Raw genomic sequence first — 25,043 nt, forward strand, 5'->3', positions numbered from 1 at the left:
GCAGTGGCAAAAACCATCAAGCGCTTCAAAGAAACTGGCTCACATGAGGACTGCCCCAGGAAAGGAAGACCAAGAGTCACCTCTGCTGCGGAGGATAAGTTCATCTGAGTCACCAGCCTCAGAAATCGCAGGTTAACAGCAGCTCAGATTAGAGACCAGGTCAATGCCACACAGAGTTCTAGCAGCAGACACATCTCTACAACAACTGTTAAGAGGAGACTTTGTGCAGCAGGCCTTCTTGGTAAAATAGCTGCTAGGAAACCACTGCTAAGGGCAGGCAACAAGCAGAAGAGACTTGTTTGGGCTAAAAAACACAAGGAATGGACATTAGACCAGTGGAAATCTGTGCTTTGGTCTGATGAGTCCAAATTTGAAATTTTTGGTTCCAACCACCGTGTCTTTGTGCGACGCAGAAAAGGTGAACGGATGGACTCTACATGCCTGGTTCCCACCGTGAAGCATGGAGGAGGAGGTGTGATGGTGCTTTACTGGTGACACTGTTGGGGATTTATTCAAAATTGAAGGCTTACTGAACCAGCATGGCTACGCTGCAGCATGCTATTCCATCCGGTTTGCGTTTAGTTGGACCATCATTTATTTTTCAACAGGACAATGACCCCAAACACACCTCCAGGCTGTGTAAGGGCTATTTGACCAAGAAGGAGAGTGATGGGGTGCTACGCCAGATGACCTGGCCTCCACAGTCACCAGACATGAACCCGATCGAGATGGTTTGGGGTGAGCTGGACCGCATAGTGAAGGCAAAAGGGCCAACAAGTGCTAAGCATCTCTGGGAACTCCTTCAAGACTGTTGGAAGACCATTTCCGGTGACTACCTCTTGAAACTCATCAAGAGAATGCCAAGAGTGTGCAAAGCAGTAATCAAAGCAAAAGGTGGCTACTTTGAAGAACCTAGAATATAAGACACATTTTCAGTTGTTTCACACTTTTTTTTTTTTTTTTTTTAATTATATAATTCCACATGTGTTAATTCATAGTTTTGATGCCGTCAGAGTGAATCTACAATTTTCATAGTCATGAAAATAAAGAAAGCTCTTTGAATGAGAAGGTGTGTCCAAACTTTTGGTCTGTACTTTATATAAAGCTACTTTTATTTGTGATATGTCCTCGTATTTGCCTTTGACAAAACTTTGATTTTAGGAAAGATCTGTTATGAGGAGCACTTTGGAAAAATATACCGTATACATTCTGCGGTACCAAGGTGGAATGAACGCAACCCCAATGAATAATAGAAGTTTTCATTTTATTTCTTTTTCAGTCAAAAGACAAGATGATGAGAGGATCTCGGCGCGGCTGCGTCCGTCTCAGAGTAAGTCCACACTCCCATTATGCTGGTTGGGTTCTAAGATGTCTTTTTTATTGTTTTTCTCTGACTCTTGTGAATTTCTATCATGAACGGCAAGCTCTAAGTAGTCTTCCTCTGTCAACATTTCCTGTATGGAGGATCATTCCTAAAGCATAAGCGATATGCACTGTCCCCGAGGACAAGACCCCATGTGATTAATAACCATGGTCAGGAACCACAGTCTAACTGAGCAGCAGCTGCAAGAAAAAAAATTCACTTTTACCGTCCTGCTCTGCACAGAGTGGTGTTAAAGGGAACCTGCCGTCACATTTCCCCTCTGTAAACTGCCACCACCACCTTTTATAAAAGTTTTTTTTCACTTCAACGTGATCCATTTATTCTACCTTTTGCTGCTCCATGTACCTGCTTAAAAAAAAAAAAAAATCCGCTCCTGTCTGTTGTGTGCATCCTTTGTCAACCACTCTGATTGGAGGGGTGGCATAGCCAAATCTCACACATGCACCATTACTTAGACTGGTGCAAGCGCAGAGGATCACTTTACAATGCAGAGCAAGCAGGCATGCACCAGTCTTATGGGCAAGGACACAATCCTGAAACTTGCCTGGCATATGTGTATGTTGGAGACATGGAAGGGGCGGCGTTGAGGTCTCTATACACATTAGACTATTGTCAAGTGTACCTGAAGATATCAACAGGTTCAGGCAACTATCTAATTTTTGTGTGTGGGGGGGGGGGGGGTGTTGGACAAATGATGGTCTGGAGAGATTTCGATTGCGCATGTCTGATTTAGGTGCACCTAAAAAGTCTATTTTTATAATAAAAATGTATTAAGACAAACTACAAATAATATAGCAATAAGGTAGTAAAATCTGAGATGCATAAGTTGACAAACCCCCTCAGGAAGCCCACGCGAAACGTGCGTTGAGGTTGTGGGCATCCGTTTTGATACAGGAAGCATTGGGTTTTAGGCCTATATCTACTGACAACTTGATTTGTATTATCGTACTTCTGTGCTTTCTTTAGGAACTATTCACCCTCATTTTATATATTTTTTTTTCCATTTGGATCATCTGTTTACTATAAATATATGAAGTTACTTGATTACTATTACTGTCAGTTCATGCACTTTATTTACCCCTAGTAACACTGCCCCTCCATATGAGTTTGACTTATGTCTTCCGTACTTGAGTTTTCTCTCTGATTTTACTACCTTATTGCTATATTGTTATTTATATTTTGTCTTAGTCTATTTTTGCCATAAAAATGTATAAATGAACCTGACTCCACCGTCTCTGTAGGAATTCTAAACAAAAAAATGTTAGTCTAGAATAGCCGGAGTGAATATTGCCAGAGTACTTTGGTAATTTTTTTGAATGTCACAATTAAAGAAAAAAAATTTTTTTAAAATAAACATTTACCATAAAAACTTTTTAAATAGTATTAGAAAAATTTGATTACTTTTGGTTCTGTAGCCTTTTAGGTCCTATATTATTTGCCATTATGGTGTAATTTCCACTTGCATATTTAGTATTTGTAAAGAGGACCAGCCACTTGTTTAAGGAAATTGAGTTAAATACCTTGTAAAAAAAAAAAAATGTCTGAGATCCCTTGATCTTGATCAGGCTGAGACTGGCCCATAGGGTAACAGGGCAATCCCCCGGTGGGCCCCTTATCAGATCTGAGCTCCCTGTATGGGCAGTACTTGGCATAATTCACCTGACTCACTCTGTACAGAAAAAAGCAGCATGTCATCACTCGTTAACCAAACTACCCAGTCTGTTATTATATATAGGTAAATTTGTGAATAGGGTAGTGTAATATTTGAATGCAGGTGAAAAGTGGGCCTCCCTCCAAAGTCAATATTACTGGTGAGCCCTAGGCACTCCAGTCCGACACTGATCTTGATCCTGCTGTTTTTTCCATTTTGTAACTTTTCTGGTTTACAGCCCACTGGGGAGGGGGGGGGGCATATGCTTTCACACCGCTTTCCCAGACACTGCCAACTGCAGCTCAACCATGTCTGAGACTGCTAGACCACCTGCTGAGCTGTGATTGGCAGCATCTGGGAGAGAGGTGTAAAGGCACACGCCCCCCACCCACCAGGGAAAACTCAAAAGAAACACCCAGTTGGTCTGCAGGCAGAGATTTCACATGGTGCACGCCTCAGGGCTCTTTCATGTTCGGTCAGTATTTTGCATCAGTGTTTTCATGTCCAAACCAGGAGTGGCACTATAATTGAAAGATTGACGGCTTTTCCGTGTTTTGGAGACGCTCCTGGTTTTGACACACAAATACTGACCAAACGCACTGATGTGTGAATAAGGCCTAAGGCTATGTGCACACGGTGCGGCTCCTCCGCAGATTTTTCCGCGCGGATCCTGCATTTTTTTCCTGCAGATTTAGTGCATTTTTTGTGCGGTTTTACTACTGTTTTTTTGTGGTTTTCCACCCGCGGATTTCTATAATGGAGCAGGTGGAAAACTGCAGCAAAAACGCACAAAAGAAGTGACATGCTGCTTTTTTTTATTCCGCACGAAATGCGCATGGAAAAATCCGCAGCATGTGCACAGCGGTTTTTTTTTTTTTCATAGCCAATAATGGTACTGTACATCACCTGCAGTTCTGCAGCAAAATCCGCACCGTCTGCACATAGCCTAAAGCAGGAAATGTTAATATCTCTGCAAGAGAGTGACACAAAACAACAACAAGAAAAAAACTGGCAGTCAGGGGAGCTCAGGGATTTTTTTTTTTTCCCCAAGGTATTCAATTTCTAGTTGACAAATGACCGATTTTCTGTATTCAATATTTTGTAAACAAAAACAATGAAGAATTCAATTATTATGTCTTTACTGGTTTTGTTTTAAGAATACTTTTTCAAACTACTGCCATGTGCAAGCGGCACGCATAGTAATGCCGCCCGGTCTCCCGTGAATTTGCTATCTCGACACTTGAGCCCAGAATAGCGCAGCAATGGAAAGGTTTGCTTTCTTGCTGATGACGGGATGGATGTACTTTTTCCAGGATGCACCAGACCTGAATGTTTTGCGTAGTCCCCAGCACTGGAGACCTAATATAAGCGGACACTGTGTATATCTGCATTGCAAAAAAAATGCCCAAAGTCCAGGTTCTAGAAGTGCAGCAATGGGCGGCTTCAGTCAGTTCTCACTTTTCAGTGACTCTAGCGAGATGGGAGCTTTTTCTTTTTTTTTTTTTTTTTTTCTGTAGATTTGAAAGGTGGAAACAGTGGCTCAAAGTCCTGCACGCAAGTTTCATCATGTGCTAAAACAGTCCTCCTCCCGGGTGATGTCTAGGTGGCAGCACAAACACCGTAAAGGCAATAATAGATCAATGACAGTCACAGAGGTCCGTGCTGTTTGATAAAGCTGGTGAATCTTTGATTGCCTAGTATAAGTTTACTCCAAATATTAGTTATTTTGTCCCTGATGTTTGACTTTTTTTCTGGTGTCGCATGTCAGACCATGCTCCTTGCCGGACAAGACATGGAGCCGATTCTTCAAGGCAAGCTTTGCACATGTCTGTATTAACGAAGGGTCGTGGTGGAGTAAGATGCGCCAAATTTATTGAGAGGCGCCAGTCCCTTCATGCAGCTGGAGCATCTGACCACTGGTGTACCCTTCACCGCAAAGACGAGCTCAGTTAGGGAATTGTGTAACCTTTCTGGTATAAGCAATTTCGTAAGCTTTGCTGTCGGGCGCCGCCACACCCTGTCCTCCCTGTGCTGCACACACTTCAGCAGAGCTCGCTGAGACAACGCCAAAAGTTGCAAAATTTTTGCACAACAACTTTGCATTTCATAAAAATAGTACGACTTTTCAGACCGTTTTATATCAAATGTATAAATGCTTTAATGAATTGCCCCCAATGCGTCCAAAGAACATAGTGAAAAATGGTCTGTCATGAAAGGATAGGTTTTTCTTTTTTTTTTTTTTTCATAAATTGGACTAGAATTCTGCTGCATTTTTCTCAGTTGTCCCCAACTATCGATGTCACATCTAATATAAGACCATAAAAATGTAATATAAGTAACTAAAAATAAATATATAATCAAATGTATGAAAAGAGGCGCTTCTAAGATGTCAGACTCGTGCAATGCTTTTATGCATCCACTGTGCTGTTTTTGCTTGGCTACATAAAGATTTTCTGCAGCATTTTTTTTTTTTCATGTAAATAAGCTTCAGTTTCTAGTACCAGCACAAGCTATAAGATTTCAGGAGTATCGTGCCCACACTTTTTTTTTTTTTTTTTTTTCCTCCTGAATGCATTTGAGAACTCCATCATTTTTTTTCACCTATGGAAAGCGATGAGCATACAAAATGCACAGCAAACAGGTTTTTCTGCATTTTTTTTTTGTGTGAATAAAACAAACTTAAGCATGTACTGTAGACTAAACACACGTGTAATCCGCACCCAAAACACCCCACAGCAAAATGGGCTGCATTTTTACTGCCAAGAGAGCAGATTTTAGATGCAGAAAAAAATGCCTTGTGTGAAAACGTGGTGTGAATCATAATCTGTATGTTGTTTTTTTTTTTTTTTTTTGTTGTTGTTGCAAAAAATATAAAAAAAATTTCAACTAAATGTTGGCTGGAAGTCGGTGACCATTTTTCAAAAAAAGGCTTCTTTATAGAAAATAACCTTATTTTTTTATCCTACCTACCTTCCTTCCTACCTTTCTTTTCTTTCCACATTAGCCCCTTTTTCCCTTTGGGAAACATGCCTGAAGATGCATTTTTCTATATATTTTTTTTTTTTTTTTTTAAGCCGCAAAATGAAGGAAGCCTTAGGTTATCATCCAGGTTTTCGTTCACCTGATTAACAAAGATATTTTTCTACCCGGTCATCACTAGATAGAAACACAATTCCTGATACTAATGGCATTGTTGGAAAATCAGAACTTTTGCCTCATTGTGTCCACATGATTTGCACTTGGCATCATTGGTGCTGTGCCTGGAGGGCGGCCGTTTGTCGCTGTGCCTGGAGGGCGGCCGTTTGTCGCTGTGCCTGGAGGGCGGCCCTGCGTCGCTGTGCTCTTAGGCTGTGTGCACACGCTGCGGAATCTGCTGTAGATTCATCCGCGTGGATTTTGCAAAATCCGCAGATAAATCCGCAGGGCAAAAGACCTGCGGTTTATCTGCGGTTTTGCCCTGCGGTAAACCGCTGTGGAATCCGCAGAAAGAATTGACATGCAATTCTTTCTGCGGATTTGAAACCGCAGCAAAATCCGTGCGGACAATTCCGCAGCGTCTGCACAGCAGTTTTTAATTCCCATAGGGAATAATGGTACTATACACCGCAGCAGAATCCGCAGCGTGTGCACACCGCCTTAGATTTACGGAGTGTGGTGCTTCAGGAAGCCTGTGAGATAATTGCAGTGTCCTTCCCATTAGTGCCCGGTCCCCCCTCCTGGCTGCTGTACTGCAGTGCTGTAGTAATACCATATGTACTGCTGATGTCACTGCTACTCTGCTCAGCAATCTGCTCTTTGTTCCACAGGGGGCCGTGATTGGTATTGACGACGAGGACGACAGCACCTTTACTATAACGGTGGACCAGAAAACCTTTCATTTTCAGGGTAAGCAAAAAAAATCTTGTGTGTGTCAGTGTGGTGTGTGGCGTGCCTCCTCTCCAGCCCATGTCCCCGCTGGGATGGGATAGCGCGCTCTGCAGCGGATAAGAACGCAGGACTCCAGGCATTTCCGATCTTACATGCTGACTCATGGGAGACAACTTTGCATCCAGCCAGACACTCACATCCTCTCGCCTTTTGAGATGCAGAGTTTGTTTGGGAATGTGCCCGCGGATCCTTTCTGTGTGACGAGAGCAAGCACCGGGCTTTTTTGGCTTCCATTACTTTACCTGCCGTTGCCTTTTTAAGGTGGAGTTGTGCTTCAAGACTTGGAGTGTCTTTTTTTTTTTTTTTCTTGTCTCTTTCATCTGCTCTCCTTGTCACCATTCCTCTGCTTTTACTCACCATTTCCGATCATAACTTCACAAATCAATGCCTTCTGTCACTGCTATGTTTCGGCATTGCATGCTGTGGCTGAACCGTAGAAAGGGTAAGATGTGACTCTTCCTATAATCCGCTGCGTGCAATCCCACTACTTTCTACGGGGATTTGGGGGCATGGCGAAATGATGCAGAGTGCTCTTCTATCATCTGGATATCAACTACTTCACCTCCAGTCATTAAACCATCGTCATCCAGATCATAACACGAGACCAGCCCCTGTATATGTAGGGAATCCGCTTCATTTACATTTATTTGCAGTGGGGGGGGTGCATGGCTTAATTTGTAGGGGTGGGGTACATGGCTTTATAGTGGGTACATGGCTTAATTTGTAGGGGTGGGGTACATGGCTTTATAGTGGGTACATGGCTTTTTTTTTAGGGGTGGGGTACATGGCTTTATTTGTAGGGGTGGGGTGCATGGCTTTATCTGTAGGGGGTGGGGTACATGGCTTTATCTTTAGGGGGTGGGGTACATGGCTTTATCTTTAGGGGGTGGGGTACATGGCTTTATCTGTAGGGGGTGGGGTACATGGCTTTATTTGTAGGGGGTGGGGTACATGGCTTTATTTGTAGGGGTGGGGTGCATGGCTTTATCTGTAGGGGGTGGGGTACATGGCTTTATCTTTAGGGGGTGGGGTACATGGCTTTATTTGTAGGGGGTGGGGTACATGGCTTTATTTGTAGGGGGTGGGGTACATGGCTTTATAGGGGGTACATGGCTTAATTTGTAGCGGTGGGGTACATGGCTTTATAGTGGGCACATGGCTTTATTTGTAGGGGGTGGGGTGCATGGCTTTATTTGTAGGGGGTGGGGTGCATGGCTTTATTTGTAGGGGGTGGGGTGCATGGCTTTATTTGTAGGGGGTGGGGTGCATGGCTTTATTTGTAGGGGGTGGGGTGCATGGCTTTATTTGTAGGGGGTGGGGTGCATGGCTTTATTTGTAGGGGGTGGGGTGCATGGCTTTATTTGTAGGGGTGGGGTGCATGGCTTTATTTGTAGGGGGTGGGGTGCATGGCTTTATTTGTAGGGGTGGGGTGCATGGCTTTATTTGTAGGGGTGGGGTGCATGGCTTTATTTGTAGGGGGTGGGGTGCATGGCTTTATTTGTAGGGGGTGGGGTGCATGGCTTTATTTGTAGGGGTGGGGTGCATGGCTTTATTTGTAGGGGGTGGGGTGCATGGCTTTATTTGTAGGGGTGGGGTGCATGGCTTTATTTGTAGGGGGTGGGGTGCATGGCTTTATTTGTAGGGGTGGGGTGCATGGCTTTATTTGTAGGGGGTGGGGTGCATGGCTTTATTTGTAGGGGTGGGGTGCATGGCTTTATCTGTAGGGGGTGGGGTGCATGGCTTTATCTGTAGGGGGTGGGGTACATGGCTTTATCTGTAAGGGAGGGGGTACATGGCTTTATTTGTAGGGGGTGGGGTGCATGGCTTTATTTGTAGGGGTGGGGTACATGGCTTTATTTGTAGGGGGTACATGGCTTTGTAGGGGTGGGGTACATGGCTTTATTTGTAGGGGGTGGGGTACATGGCTTTATTTGTAGGGGGTGGGGTACATGGCTTTATAGTGGTGTACATGGCTTTATTTGTGGGGGGTGGGGTATATGGCTTTATAGTGGTGTACATGGCTTTATTTGTAGGGGGTGGGGTACATGGCTAAATGTTGCTTGGGATAGGTGCTGCATTATATCTTGTGATCTCTGTGCTGGATTTCGGCAACTATACAGCAGCTCCGATATTCTCCATATTGTCTGTACTGATATAACGGCTCATTCCTTGTAATGTGTGTTGTTTGTGTAACTACTACACCTGCATTACTCACTTATGTTTGGCTGTGAGCACAGATTATGCGATTGCCCCTATAGTTTATGGGGCGAACACCAAATATATCAATAGGCCTCCAGTCACTTGTGCAAAGGGCAAAATGTTGCAGTACTTTTTTCTTTTTTTTTTTTTTTTTTTTGCTTTTATCCACAATTATTACATTTGATAATATAATATATTTATAAAATCTAAACACAATTATAAATATATTTTTAAAATGCTATTTTTACTATTTCAGTTGTTGTTAATATTCCACTATATTGCTATGCAATTGTATAACTGAATTTGTTCCATAGGACATATGTTTGGGAATTGGATTTTTTTTCTGAGAAAAACGCAGCGTTATCCAGTACCAGCAAAATTAATGAGATATCTCTAATCTCATTCACATGTTGCTTATTTTATTTCCTTTTTCAAGCCTTTTCATATCTGCAGCACGTTGATTCTTTTTGCAGCATTTTTCACCCATTCTAATAAATAGGGGGGAAAAAATACAGCCAAAAAGTTGCTTATGTTTGCGCAGCACTTTTCCAACCAGGAGACACATTTTTGGTGCCAAAATGTCCATGATAGCTTAGTGATAGACTAATGGGTGTCCCATTATTGTGACACCAGTATACCCTAGTAAAATCAGGAGAATATTTTTATTTATTTTATATGCATTTCTGACATTTCCCCACTCCTGTCGCAGACGTGAGCCCATTGTGTATTATTTTGTTGTGCGATCCTCTTTCATTTTTCAGCCAAAAGACTGATCGATCGTCTGCTTTATAATATCTATTCGGTGGACTCAATTCTTATGTATTTGGGTTAATACACCGATGCTCGCAGTGAGCCAGAAACCATCGCCATTAATCACTGAATGCAGACTGATCTAATAAAGGGGCCTGCAGCCTAAATATGGGTTATATAAATGAATTACCCACTGCTGTGTTGTTATATTAGTGGCTTGCCCAGAAGGGATGGGCTTAGGCGGTGTACTCGCATTTGGGCAATGTTCAGCAGTAGCGCTTCAAATTTTTTTTTTTTTTCCATTGGTTATCAAATTTATGGTCATTAGGACTTGTAAAAATGTGATGATTAGCTAGGGGGGAGCCCGACTAAATCTGTGACGCAGATGGGCCCCTGCTGGGAATATCAATCCCATTAATTCCAGATTCTGCTCTCCTTTCACTGATTTGCTTTCACCAAGATTGTTCGGACATGGTTATAAATACCATCCTGATTCTTTCAAGCTATTAACAGTATATTCAGATCCTTGCTATGGAGGGGAGGATGGCCGTATTAAGTTGGAAACTTTACGGAGAGAAAAGTCAGAGGAAGGGTTAGCGGTACCCAATTCTTGTCATGGATGTGGATAGGGTTCCCTTTCCTGTCCTCGCAGGGTTAATTTTGTATGGCCTCCTTTTTGTTTGGGGAGGGCTATATGTAACCGCCTCCGCCTGGGGATCCTTGTTAGTGATACATTCGTTCTTGGCTGTGTGTCTGACCCCCTGGTGTGCTTGCATACTGTTTTGTCCGATTGCCTCTTGGTATATGACCCGATCTGTTTTCTCGTTCTGTGCATTGCCTTGTGGCTTTGTTCTTATTGTGTGTTTCCAGCTCTGACCTTTGGCTTGATTACTCCTACTTTCCTACCTGCCTGCCCTGTTTGTACTGCACTGCTATCTTTGGCTTCCTGACCCTTTGCCACATCCTGACCACTCTTTGCGTCTCACCCCTTGGCACTACATTGACCTCCCGGCTTGACTTCGGCATGTACTGACTACTCTCCGGCATTGCCGATCATCGCCGCTGCTCTGCGTCTGACTCCGCCTCCGGCCACTCCCCCGGTGGTCACGTGCTTCAGGTACTGCTCTCCGGCAGTAAGCTCACCGCAGTTCTCCTCACATTCTGTCCTCTTAGAATTCGTTCGCAGACTCCTGCTTTAAGTCTGCAGCAGGGTTCTTGGTAATTCTTGGGTATATTTCTTGGCTGTTTGGTACTATTGTTAATGCATAAGATATGGTTGAAGATATGAGAATTTACATCAATAAGGGAAATCCCTTGTGTTATGACTCTGTCAGGTGTCCCTGGACCAGGGGCTCCTTCCCTGCCACTAAGGCTAGGGGAGCCCTATCTCTCCCTGTTCCTGGTTTACTTCTGATGGTGACGATGCTGGGGCCACATACCTTGCCTTAGCTCCTGAATCCGCCCTCAGTCTGTACCCTTCCAAGGGCCGGCGTCAGCACCCGGCGCACCAAGGCAAGTGTCTGATCCCTGAGCAGGCGGGAGACCCACTCGCTGTCAGGAACACTGGCACTGGCATTTGGGCCCAGTGCCCGTGAGTGGGCCCCTTGCTTGCTTAGGTGCTCAGGGCCCCGGCACTTCTGATATTTGCTTTTCCCTGTTCCACTGCTGCTGTGTCTTCTGCGTCTTCTCACTGACGTTCAGGTCAGAGGGTGCGATGATGCCACGACAGTGCACTCTCTCTGCCTGAACAGTAACAGTGCAGAGAGCTGGAAGATGCCGACGCTGAGTAGTCCGAAGCAGGCCAGCGAGGAGAAGGGAGTATTTTTTTTTTTTTTTTTTTTTTTTTTTTAAATGTTTGAAGCAATATATAAGAACTATCATACAAGGGCCAATTATATATGGAGCATCATATGGGGCCCATTAGACATGGAGCATCATATGGGGCCCATTAGACATGGAGCATCATATGGGGCCCATTAGACATGGAGCATCATATGGGGCCCATTAGACATGGAGCATCATATGGGGCCCATTAGACATGGAGCATCATATGGGGCCCATTAGACATGGAGCATCATATGGGGCCCATTAGACATGGAGCATCATATGGGGCCCATTAGACATGGAGCATCATATGGGGCCCATTAGACATGGAGCATCATATGGGGCCCATTAGACATGGAGCATCATATGGGGCCCATTAGACATGGAGCATCATATGGGGCCCATTAGACATGGAGCATCATATGGGGCCCATTAGACATGGAGCATCATATGGGGCCCATTAGACAAGTGCTTCTCACAAAATTAGAATATCATAAAAAAGTCAATTTATTTCAGTTCTTCAATACATAAAGTGAAACTCGTATATTATATAGTCATTACACACAGAGTGATCTATTTTCAGTGTTTATTTCTGTTAATGGTGATGATTGTGGCTTACAGCCAATGAAAACCCAAAAGTCATTATCTCAGTAAATAAGAATACTTCATAATACCAGCTTGAAAAATGATTTTAAAATCTGAAATGTTGGCTTCCTGAAATGTATGTTCAGTAAATGCAATCAATACTTGGTGGGGGCTCCTTTTGCATCAATTACTACATCAATGCGGCGTGGCATGGAGGCGATCAGCCTGTGGAACTGCTGAGGGGTTATGGAAGCCCAGGTTGCTTTGATAGCAGTCTTCAGCTCGTTTGCATTGTCGGGTCTGGTGTCACTCCTCTTCTTCTTGACTATACTCCATAGATTCTCTATGGGGTTAAGGTCAGGCGAGTTTGCTGCCAATCAAGCACAGTGATACTGTTGTTTGTAAACCAGGTATTGGTACTTTTGGCAGTGTGGACAGGTGCCAAGTCCTGCTGGAGAATTAAATTTCCATTTCCAAAAAGCTTGTTGGCAGAGGGAAGCATGAAGTGCTCTAAAATTTCCTGGTAGGCGGCTGCGCTGACTTTGGTCTTGATAAAACACAGTGGACCTACATCAGCAGATGACATGGCTCCCCAAACCATCACTGATTGTGGAAACTTCGCACTAGACCTCCAGCAGCTTGGATTGTGGCCTCTCCACTCTTCCTCCAGACTCTGGGACCTTGATTTCCAAATGAAATGCAAAATTTACTTTCATCTGAAAACAACACCTTGGACCACTGAGCTACAGTCCAGTTCTTTTTCTCCTTGGCCCAGGTAAGACGCTTCTGGCATTGTCTATTGGTCATGAGTGGCTTGACACAAGGAATGCGACACTTGTAGCCCATGTCCTGGATACGTCTGTGTGTGATGGGTCTTGAAGCAATGACTCCAGCAGCAGTCCGCTCCTTGTGAATCTCCCCCAAATTATTGAATGGCCTTTTCTTAACAATCCTTTTAGTGCTGCGGTTATCCCGGTTGCTTGTGCACCTTTTTCTACCACACTTTTTCCTTCCACTCAACTTTCCATTAATATTCTTGGATACAGCACTCTGTGAACAGCCAGCTTCTTTAGCAATGTCCTTTTGTGGCTTCCCCTCCTTGTGGAGTGTGTCATTGACTGCCATCTGGACACCTGTCAGGTCAGCAGTCTTCCCAATGATTGTGGAGCTACTGAAACAGAATAAGGGACCTTTATAAAAGCTTAAGAAACATTTGCAGGTGTTTTTTGTTAATCTAATTTATTGAGATAATTACTTTTGGGTTTTCATTGGCTGTAAGCCATAATCATCAACATTAACAAAAATAAACACTTGAAATAGATCACTCTGTAAGTATGCAGCATAAACGCGGTGTCCGTTGGACAAGCGGTGGACACCTCGTTTATGCTGCATACGTGACCCACTAGCCACCACTGCTATATACCTACATGCAGCTACATTTGGACTGCGACTTCTTAGATCGCGCTATCTCTATATATCCTATTCATTATTGGACTAATACATCTCGTATATCAAATACCATTGAGCTCTTCCTTCTCTATAGCGGTCGGCAGACTGATGAATGTCTATGTTGGACTGAAACGTTTCATGTTATACGGACTGCAATAAAATTTACACAAATAATTATTTTTCAAGTTGAGTGCCAAGTTTTATTTATCTTAGTCTTCTATTTCAACTGTTGAAGCACTGAACACCGCAAGTTCTGGTTATCCCGAACGATTTTTCCTTTCTGATTTGTTATGCAGGAATCTTGGCATGTTTCTTTTTTTCTTTGATAATTACTATTCACTGGAGAAACGTTGCTTTTACCCTTGATAATGTCTTCTCTTTTTTTTTTTTTTTTTTTTTAAGACTTGTTTTTCACTCTACACTATAAAAAGGTGACGATCTGCTAATTGCTTGTTTCGCTTATCGTTCTCTGAGGGACGTGAGCTGCAGACAGCGTGTTGCATCATATAGATCTCAGTAATATTCTTACTATCTGCTCATTGACTTCATTACCTTCAGTTCTTATAAGAAGGACGCTGTCCTCTAAGTCTCTTTAGGACCCATTTTTGGCAAACTTCTGAATGATACATTGTACTTTTTTTTTTAATTTTTTTTTTTTTTTTTTTTTTTTTTATTTTCCTTACATGCCACAGCCCGAGATGCAGATGAAAGAGAAAAGTGGATTAATGCGTTAGAGGAAACCATCCTGCGTCACACTTTGCAGCTGCAGGTAAGGACTGATAAAAGGACTATTAATTGCCGGATCGGTCAGAACAATGTACTGGGAGGGAGTCTCTTCATATTTGTGATGAAGACTGTGATCAAAGCCTCTGTTGTAGATGCCACAATAATCCCAGGCGTAATATGGCAGCATCTTTGCAAGTACAATGCCAGGCATTGTGACAAAAGCTGGACAGATCCTCCTATAGGTTTTCCTGTATCCCTTGTGTCCTGCATCTAGGAGTTATGGAACTTCTGTTTAATAACATGCAGATGTGAACACAGCCTAAGAAGCGAGCGATCGTTTATTGGCTAAGGATTATTTTTAGGGTATGTGCACACGTTGCGGATTTGTGTGCGGATCCGCAGCAGTTTTCCAAGTGATGTACAGTACCATGTTATCCTATGGAAAACAAAAACCACTGTGCACATGCTGCAGAAAAATCCGCGCGGAAACGCAGCAGTTTATTTTCCGCAGCATGTTGATTCTTTGTGCAGATTCCGCAGCGTTTTTACACCTATTCCATTACAGGAATCCGCAGGTGTAAAAACGCGGGCTAAATCCACAGGCAAAACGCAGGCATTTTGACCTGCAGATTCCGCACTGAAAAATCTGCACACGAATCCGCAACGTTTGCACATACCCTTATGCTTCATCCTTGAAAAAAATGTAGGGACAGGAAAGAGTTTGTATCGGTTGGATATAAAGTGTCTTCATTATGTAATGTTGAAACATAAAGTTTCGTAATATACTTTTTGTATCCATTCCTTACGGAATTTAAAGGGGCTGTCTAAGGCCTCTTTCACACTTCCGTTTTTGACCATCAGTCAAAATCTGCCAGTTTTTGAAAAAAACGGATCCGCCATTTTTTTTTGCGGATCAGTTTTTTTCCCTATTGAGTTTCATTACTGGCGGATCTTGACGGATGGCCATCCGTTGGATCCGTTTTTTTTTTTTTGTTTTTTTTGTTTTGTTTTCTGCAAATCCGCCAAATTTTTTGCGTCCGCCGGCATGCCTGGACGGACCCTGCAACGTTTTTTTGTTGTAGGATCTGCATTTTCCAGTGCGCATGCCCGGAGAAAGGAAGTCAGGGAGAAAATTAACCATGTAATCCTTTCTGTGGATGAAAATATTTTTCTCTCTCTCCCTGTGGTTCCTTTAAAATTCTTCATTCTGTGGATCCGTCTAAAAACGGATCCTGTGCCATCCGTTCACATCGGTTAGGAACGGATCCGCTTTTCCGCCTTTTTGGCGGATTTTAACTGACACAAAAAACTGAAGTGTGAAAGAGGCCTAAGTAAAATGAACATTTTCCTAATGGCTTGGCATCTTATCCAGCGTACTGTTTTTACACCGGAATTGGACTCGTCCATGCTCAAGCAGCAATCAGGACTTTGTGATTGCCCTCCGCGGTCAGGTGACTACCATAGCGCATCATCAGTGATGTAACCAATGACACGCTGCGGAAGTCTCCTGACCGCGGAGGGCAATCCCAGGTCCCAGTCGCTCTGAACTCTTGACGACTTCCTGCCGATGTAAATGCTGACCACAAAGCAGCCTGTGCTGTATCAAGGTAAGTGCCAGGGGGTGCGAATCGCCTTGTTTATTATTATTTTAACATGCCAAATCACCGGTAAAAGAAAAAAATTTTGCTTGGACAACCACTTTTAAAATCTCTGCTTGATAATTTATGCAATGAACTTACTGATCCTATAGTTGATAGACTATGAGCACGATCAAAAAGTGTCAAACACAAAAATACTATAAAATAGATTTTTATTGAAAAATAGCACTAAATTAACACAAGAAAATTTGTTCGTTGGTGCCTCAAACCAGACAAAAATGAAGGAATCGGATAAGGGGAGGAAAATACTAACAACCAAAATCCTCAGAGCCATTGGTGGCTGCTATTAGACGCTACAAGGCAATAAAGGGGTTTCAATATGGCGATTTGGAGGAAAAGGTGGCCCTATATGCGGATGACCTTTTGTTATTCCTAGGGGACCCCTCGGCTTCATTGGATCATGCTGTGCAGACCATTGAGGGGTTCGGTGAGATCTCAGGACTGACCATAAATTGGTCTAAATCAAGCCTATTTAAAGTGGACAAGGAGGTGGTATGGACTCAGGAAGACATAGGGGCCAACAAACTACAATGTGTGGAAATGTTTAAATATTTGGGGATACAGGTTTCCCTACTGGTGACTGAGTACCTTAATACTAATCTAGTACCCCTAATGGCAATTCTAAGAACTAAGGTGGATACTTGGAAGAAATTACACTTGTCGGTGGTGGGAAGGATTAATCTACTTAAAATGGTTTTAATGCCCAAGCTTTTATATATATTACACAACTCCCCAATCTGGATACCGCAGAAAAGGTTCGGAGTGGTGAATTCACTGTTTAGGGCCTTGGTATGGGGTAAGAAACAACCTAGAATAAGGCTTGAAGCCTTGCAAAGACCAAAGGATGAGGGGGGGACTGGCACTACCACATCCGGAACTGTATTTTTTAGCTGCCCAAAGTCAACATCTCAGAGGGTGGTCTAGTCAAGAGAAGGCAGGCGTCAGAGGAGTGCTGGAATACGTACTAAATAGAAGCCCGTTGATACTTGGCCTAGAGGATGGGAAGATGGGTGTAGTGGGAGACGGGTGTCCCACTCTGCGACTCTTACAAGACCTGTGGAACAGACTAAAGAGGGTGAGAGGGGTGACCGGGTTGACTAGATTCACAGCTATATGGGATAATAGTAACCTCCCAGAGATTCGGAAACTTGGAAGGCTGGAAACGTAGGGGGCTGACATGAATGTCTCAAATTATGGATAACGGGGAGCTGAGACCGTTTGTGCAATTACAGAGTGAGTTTCAGTTGCCGGATTCTGAATGGTACCACTACTGTCAGGCACGGCATGCCATTACGGCTCAAAAACTTTCCAGAACCCTGCAGATACAATCTGACATAGTGTTGGACTATATATGTGGGGGTGCTGGACCTACGAAAGGGGTAATTTCTAACACCTACAAAGATATATTGCATACACATTTAATGGGGTTCCCACTTAAAGCAAGATCCAAATGGGAGGGAGAGATTGGGATGATGACTGACGAGGTATGGGACAGCGTCCTAGAATATGTCCCCAAACTCGCTATGAGTGAACCAGCTAGGTTGTCCCATCTTTATGTGATCCATCGTGTACCGTACCCCCCTTCTGATGTTTAAAATGGGGCTGAGGGACAACTCTGGCTGTCCAAGATGTGGGGGGTCTGATGCCGGAATCCTTCATATGATGTGGACTTGTCCCAGGCTATCTGCGTACTGGTTTAATGTCATTAACAGAATAGAAGGGGCTTACGGAAGGGTTATACCCAAAAACCCACTGGTCTGCATACTGGGATATGTGGAGGAAATTGAAATAGTTAATAGTGCAAAGCTTGCTATCGCCAGACTACTATATGTAGCAAGGAAACTGATTGCGAGGAACTGGATCAGGAAAGAACCACCTTCTGGGAGAGAGTTTGTGAAACAGGTGTCTTGTATCATCCGGCTGGAGGAAAGGATATATGCTAAAAGAGGCAATTCTAAAACCTATGAGAGGTTGTGGAATCCCTGGTTACAATACGGCACAGTTAACTGATGGGAATGTGCTATATTTTACAATGCTGGTGTTGTGGATAAACCATTAATACCCGGACATAGGAACATTTCTGTTTTGTATGGTTTGATTGACAATATGGGTAAAGATGATGACTAATGGTAAATTACGGTGTAAGAGGAATCTTATGGAGAAAAGAGTTATATATGCTGTCTACATGGGGAGGGGGGGGAACAGGGATGTTCTATTTGTAAATCTATTGTTTGTGGAAGATTTACTGTATGTTCTGTATTTTGAATTCTGATTAATAAAAATCTATTTGATAAAAAAAAAAAAAACAACCAAAATCCTCAGAAGACAGGGCTTATTAATTCATGCACATAATACACTAAAATCTTAAATATATTGCACAAAATGTGCTTGGTGGGCTAAGAAACTTCAAGACATAGAGAAAATAATTCAGAATGCTATACTTTTTAATAAGTAGCAAAGTGCAAATGCATAGTTTAAGGTGCAATGATAACATCCACATGTCCAAAGCGGACTACCTGAGGATGTGCCATGAGTCTCTAGCCCTTAATATAAGCCAGAGAGGGCGTTCAATACACCCATGTGTTCTATGACCATGATAAAGTAAAAAGCCCTGATTCAAATCATCATACCTGAGATGGCAATCCCCGCAGAGTTTAATGTCAAGTGACAAGCTGATCCTCCAAACCCCGATGCGCGTTTTGCACCGCAAGTGCTTCTTCCTGGGGGCGTGTCTAAGCGGGCATCATGGAAATTATACCGCTGATTAGCCAAACAAACATCAAGGGGGAGTAGTTATGCTCAGATTTTTGGGTAAGATTCTGTACTCTTTGCCTGTGCTGTTTGGACAGAAAATTAGTTTCAAGTCCTTCCTTCTCTCCAGATTGTATTCTTACCATACATTGAATAGGAGTTCTACTGTCGTTATGTCCGGCCTCATGGAAATGTTCGGTTTTCTGTCTATTTTTCCTAGTTGTCCTGTAATTGTTGGCTTATTTTAGCATTGCCGTCCTTTGGTGAACGAGTCCTGCTGCAGTCACTTATTGCAGATTGGCCGTGCTGGTGTCAGTGGTACGTCGCCACATCACAAGTATGAGCATAGTGTGGGAGCGACCTCCGACTGTTATGTTGCACATTGATGTGATGAAAGATCTTATGGACGCTTCATTAAAAAAAAAAGTTACATTGAGTATTTTTACTTTTTATTCTTGGCTTAAAAGGGGCTCAAAACTAACTGTATAAGGACTGTTGGAGACTAGAAAAGTCATGCTGCTTTCTCCAACAACTCCTCCGGCTTTATCTCCAGTATGGGGCTGATTTACTAATACTCTCTAACATTTAGACCTTTCTCACACGTCAGTATGTCCAGTACGTGTGGTGACAGCTTTCACACGTACCAGAGACATTTACACATGTAGACCCATTCAAGTGAATGGGTCTGTGCACATGTGTCATGACCCAAAACAGGGGTCTATCCAGTGGACGAAGTGGATGGCACAACACACCAAGAACTGGAAAAAGGAGGAGGAAGGCCCTAACAATAGGGGACGAGGGATGGGGCACCTCCTAACACAGCCTGTGTCTATCCCTATGCTCACCTAACGCCCTATGTGGGTCCCCCCCCTCCCGCCTTCCGCGGTCATGTGCCTCGTCCCTAGCTGTCACCTCACTATACACTGGCTAGTGCACTGGCCAGCAAGGATGCTAGCCTCACCACTGCAGATGGTGTAAACACGGGGTAGTGACAAGCACAAGACGGACAAAGACAGGGAATAAGAAAACATTGTTTTCAATCTTCTGCTGCAAACTCCACACAGCAGAGGATTCTGAACCAGGACCTCGAGCAGCTGATGCACACCGACACCCGAGAGCATCACCAGAGAAAATATCTATCACCAACAGTCAGCTGATGCATCATGTGGCTATTTAAAGGATGGTGGGAGTGGTCACCACCCACATCAGCTGACCAGCAAGGAAAATGACATTAACCCTTGCTGGCACGAAAGCAAAGGAAAAAAAATATCAACGTTTAAACTAACCCCTTAACAACCGGAAGTATTTTTGGTTTTGCATTCTCATTTTTTGCTCTCCTTCTTCCCAGAGCCATAACTTTTTTTTTTTTTTTGGTCAAAATGGCCATGTGAGGGCTTGTTTTTTGCAGGACGTGTTGTACTTTTGAATGACACCATTGGTTTTACCCTGTCGTCTATTCGAAAAAGGGAAAAAAAAAATCCAAGTGCTGAAATTGCAAAAAAAAGTGCAATCCCACAGTTGTTTTTTTTTTTTTTTTTTTTTTGTGGTGAAAAAAATTCCAAAGTTTGCTTAAAAAAATTGCGCCATTTTACTATACCCGTGGCGTCTCCATTTTTCGTGATCTCGGATAAGGCGAGGGCATATTTTTTGAGTGCTGACCTGACTGTTTTAATAACACCATTTTGGTGCAGATACAATCTTTTGAGTACCCATTGTTGCATGTTAATGCAATGTTGCGGTGACCACAAAAACATAATTCTGGCGTTATGAATTTTTTTTACTCCTTATGCTGTTTAGCGATCGGGTTAATAATTTTTTATATTGATGGATCGGGCGATTCGGAACGTGGCGATAGCAAATATGCCTATCTTTGATTTTCTTTTATTTTGGACGAAAGGGGGGCGATTTGAACTTTTTATAAATTTTTTTCATATTTTTAAACGTTTGTTTTTTGTTTTTTTTTTTTCCTTTTTTTGCATGCTTCAATGGTCTCCATGGGAAACTAGAAGCTACACTTGTCGGCTCTGCTACATACAGGCGATCATAAGATCGCCTGTATGTAGCAGAATTGCTCACTTTCTATGAGTACCGACTGACAACCATAGACGTCTGCAGGAGACCTCTGATTGTCATGCCAACCCATCTGTGACCATCGATCACGTGACGGAGGTCACCGATGGGCAGATTTCCGACACAACTGCCGGAGGCACATGTTAAGTGCTGCTGTCAGTTTGACAGCGCCATTTAACGGGTTAATAGCCGCAGGTGAAAAAGCTGACATGTGCCGTGAAAGATGTGGGCTCACCGCCGGATATAGAAAAGAGGCCACACCTTATTTGTACTGAATACAAAAATACTAGAGGAAAAACAAAAAACCTGAAGTAGACTCGAATGACATGCATTATGTAAAAGCATAATCACACTGCCCAGAAAAGCAAACAAAACCCAAGGGAAAAAATGTGTGCATATACCCTAATGGAAATAAATATGTAAAAAAGCACAGCTCAGTAGAAAGTTTACTTCAATTCAGTTTTCAGTACAAATAGGGTGTGGTCTCCTTTCTACTGACCTGTGTAGTTCATATATATAGTCCCTCTTAAGCTGGGTTTCCATTTGGGACCCGGAGACTCTCTGCCACTATTCACACTTGCCATGGTGGGACAGCTTTATACTACTTTGATCAAAACAGTGTTTACCAAGTACCCTATGTTAATTATTTAATGCACTTGCTTTTTTACTTATTTATTTTCATTAGGGTATATGCACACATTGTTTTTTTTTTTTTTTTTCCTTGGGTTTTGTTTATTTTTGATAACCAGCCTTGCTGAAGCTGACGGTTGCAGCTCGCAGCTGTCAGTTTTGCCTGGCTGGTTATCTATAATACAGGGAAAGCAATTTTGTTTTTTTTTATTTATTTATAACGCAGGGAGCGGCTGATGAATACTTTCATCAGCTGCCTGCTCTGATTGCAGCTCCAGCAGGGGAGACTGATCAGAGCTGTCTTCAGCACCTGGTGTGAACAGGACCGCCGCTTTCCAGGCGCTGGTACGTGTCATGCTGATGCGGCACACGGTTGCCACACAAATGCCACAGGTATTGCACATATGGACACAGTGACTCTGATATCTGCGGGACTGTTTTTTTCCAGGTCGGAAAATATCAGGATGTGTAAAAGAGCCCTTTGACAGTGCAAACTTAGGTCCCGATTCGTTATCATTGGAGCCTATTTTTTTTCTTAACTTTTGGTATTTTTCACCTATTTTTCATTTGCACTTCATTCTTTTAAATTTTTTTTTTTTGTATATTTCATGTTTTTTTTTTTTTTCTTATGTTTGTACCATTATGGACTTGTTATCTTTTCAGTAGATTTCTCAATTGCAATTTTTTTGGCTGTTTAATATGAGAGCAGTATAATGTAGGGGAAGAGCGTATGATTCCAGCAATGTCACTTACAGGGCTGCTTGCTGCAGTTTTCATAAAACTACTGTTTTATCTTCAGGATATTATCAGTGGAGGACATGTTAAACCTGCTGCCATGTCCTCCTGCCTTCTGTCTATGCCAGGCTTTCCCAACTCCAGTCCTCAAGGCACACCAACAGATCATGTTTTCAGGATTTCCTTTGTATTGCACAGGTGAAGCAATTATCACCTGAGCAATACTAAGGAAATCCTGAAAACATGATCTGTTGGTGTGCCTTGAGGACTGGAGTTGGGAAACCCTGGTCTATGCACAGTAGTGTACACAGTAGGCGGCCAATCCGTGGTGTGGGCGGGGTTATACACAGCCAATCCGTGGTGTGGGCATGGTTTTACACAGCTCAGCATTCAGAGAACTGCAAGATCTGCAGCACAGAAAATTGATTTCATCAAAACTGCAGCAAGCAGCCCTGTAACAGACACATCGCTGGAATCAGGTTCTCTTTCCCTACATCATGCTGCTCTCAGACTACATAAAAAAAAAAAATTCTGACTGCTTTTAAAAAGTCACAGTATTTTGGCACAAATGTTTATCAGTTCTCACCTTTGCATTTTAGCTGATCGTGTGACTTTGCACAAAAAAGTAGAAAAATAGGATGAAAACCAAAAATAAAGAGCATTTTTTTTTTTTTTTTCAACAAAATTCATGATGAATCAGGGCCTAAGAGTAAATGGTCTTCAAATACTTGAAATTTTTCACATTGCTTGGTGTGGTTTGCATTACACTGGCTACCCATCCACTCCAGAATTCAGTATAAACTTATTACTCTCACCCACAAAGCCCTCCATGGCTCAGCACCACCCGACATCTCCTCCCTTGTTTCAGTATACCACCCTACCCGCGCCCTCCGTTCTGCTGATGACCTGAGGTTAGTATCCTCAATAGTCAGAACCTCCCACTCCCGTCTCCAAGACTTTACACGTGCCGCGCCTCTTTGGAATGCACTTCCCAGGTCAATACGATTAGTCCCCAATCCCCACAATTTTAAGCGTGTCCTGAAAACGCCTTTATTCAGACTGGATTTTCGCCTCAACACATTAACCTAACCTATCCCTGTGTGGCAGAGCCAAAAGTTTTACCATAACCAGGTTCCCAGCATCATGTTCCCACATGCTTTATGCATCCATTGGCCCTCTGTGTTTGTACTGTTACACACTTAACATTATGGCTGGTCCATACAATCAGGGAAACTGTTACCACCCACCTTTCGTGTCTACCTCTTTCCTCATAGACTGTAAGCTTGCGAGCAGGGCCCTCATTCCTTTTGGTATCTGTTATAATCAACTGTATGTGATTATTGTTATGCTGTAATGTCTATTGTCTGTACAAATCCCCTCTGAAATGTAAAGTGCTGCGGAATATGTCGGCGCTATAAAAATAAAATTTATTATATTATATTATTTGCTCAATCTGATGCATATTTAGTGTCTAGTTCAAGTTTACACTGTCTACTGACTGGCTTACTTTTATCTACCGAGTTCCACAAAACTTTGGTGGAATTTTGAGGCACTGGATTGCCATGTAGATTGCACCCCCTTTTCTGATGGGCCACAGCCTCGTGTCCAGCTTGTCGATAAACGGGTCTAATTATCGGGCAGAATTAATGTGGTGCTAGCATGTAAGACAGCCGGGTGTAATTGTTGGTGTCGCTTGCACGTAATCACGTACGTCATTGGCTATGGGACTGATGACGGAAGCCAAGGTAGCAGAAGATGACTCCTCCTTGGGTGCACTCAGATATCAAAGGGTTATTACCGTCTTCATAAATGGGAATTGCTTGTAAATGTAAGCTAGTTTTGCAATTTTCTGCTTTTAAAAATCTTCAGCCGTTCTTGAGATATTAATACTACTTTTGGTTACAGCTCGCTGCCGTGGAGACCGACCACCACTGTTAGACGGCAGAATATGTTAAGTGTTTACAAGCTCTTTTCTTTTGAGTTTGTAAGCACTTGTTTTGAAGCGGGTACAGGATCACTGGAGCGCACTTGTTACCGCCTAATCCCAACGAGCTTCAGAGCAGCGCTTACAGGCTAGAGAGCAGCGGCGGTCGGTCTCCTAGGCAACGAGCTGTAAACAAAAGTGTCAATATTTAAAAAACGGCTGCAAGGTTTAATAAATAGTAAATCGCCAAAATGCTGCTTTTTTTTATTTTTTTATTTTGCAAGCACTGTCCGACACCCCTTTGTTTGTCACTGGCGTCATCAGTGGAGGCAGCCTGTAATATGAGCAGAGGGAAGAAGGCAGCAGGAGGGTGAAGAGTTAACGGCAGGATCACGGTACTTAGTACTCATTAGTAATATCTGATATGTGACCGGCAATTATGTGGTAGATGTCTGCAAAAGAGAACAGTATTGTTGTGATGATTATGTGATGACTAGATGGCGTCTTGTTCGCCCTGCAGTGCTGTATACTCTGCTCACTTCCAGGGACAATGGGGTTAACAAATCTGTAATGGTATCTGATAGCAGCAATAGACTGATTACTAAGCCGAGCATGATGTGAATCAGAGCTGGCATGTTCCCCAGTGATTACTAAACAACGCACGGCGTCATGTGACCCCTAGAAACCCAATGGACACGGATGTTTTTGATATGTAAGCCACACTCCTCCAATGGTGACATGGTGGGAGGCGAGTAGCAGCAGCAGCAGGTCAGGAGACGC

General features: G+C 43.0%; 1 protein-coding gene across 3 annotated transcripts in view; it reads left to right on the plus strand.

Moving 5' to 3' along the window:
* The window catches only part of OSBPL9 (oxysterol binding protein like 9), a 98,219-nt gene that overhangs the window by 9,489 nt on the left and 63,687 nt on the right, over window positions 1–25,043 (plus strand). For 2 of the 3 annotated variants that reach the window (XM_073563649.1, XM_073563648.1), the window contains exons 2-4: window positions 1,280–1,330; window positions 6,842–6,920; window positions 14,462–14,538. In XM_073563649.1, coding sequence (XP_073419750.1) covers window positions 1,280–1,330; window positions 6,842–6,920; window positions 14,462–14,538 — 207 coding nt within the window. The remainder of the gene's footprint in view (window positions 1–1,279; window positions 1,331–6,841; window positions 6,921–14,461; window positions 14,539–25,043) is intronic. The other variant, XM_073563651.1, reaches the window with a different exon arrangement.

This window comes from Dendrobates tinctorius, unplaced genomic scaffold (assembly GCF_039654945.1).
Source record: "Dendrobates tinctorius isolate UK_male_01 unplaced genomic scaffold, ASM3965494v1 ptg000396l, whole genome shotgun sequence".
NCBI classification, from domain to species: Eukaryota; Metazoa; Chordata; class Amphibia; order Anura; family Dendrobatidae; genus Dendrobates; species Dendrobates tinctorius.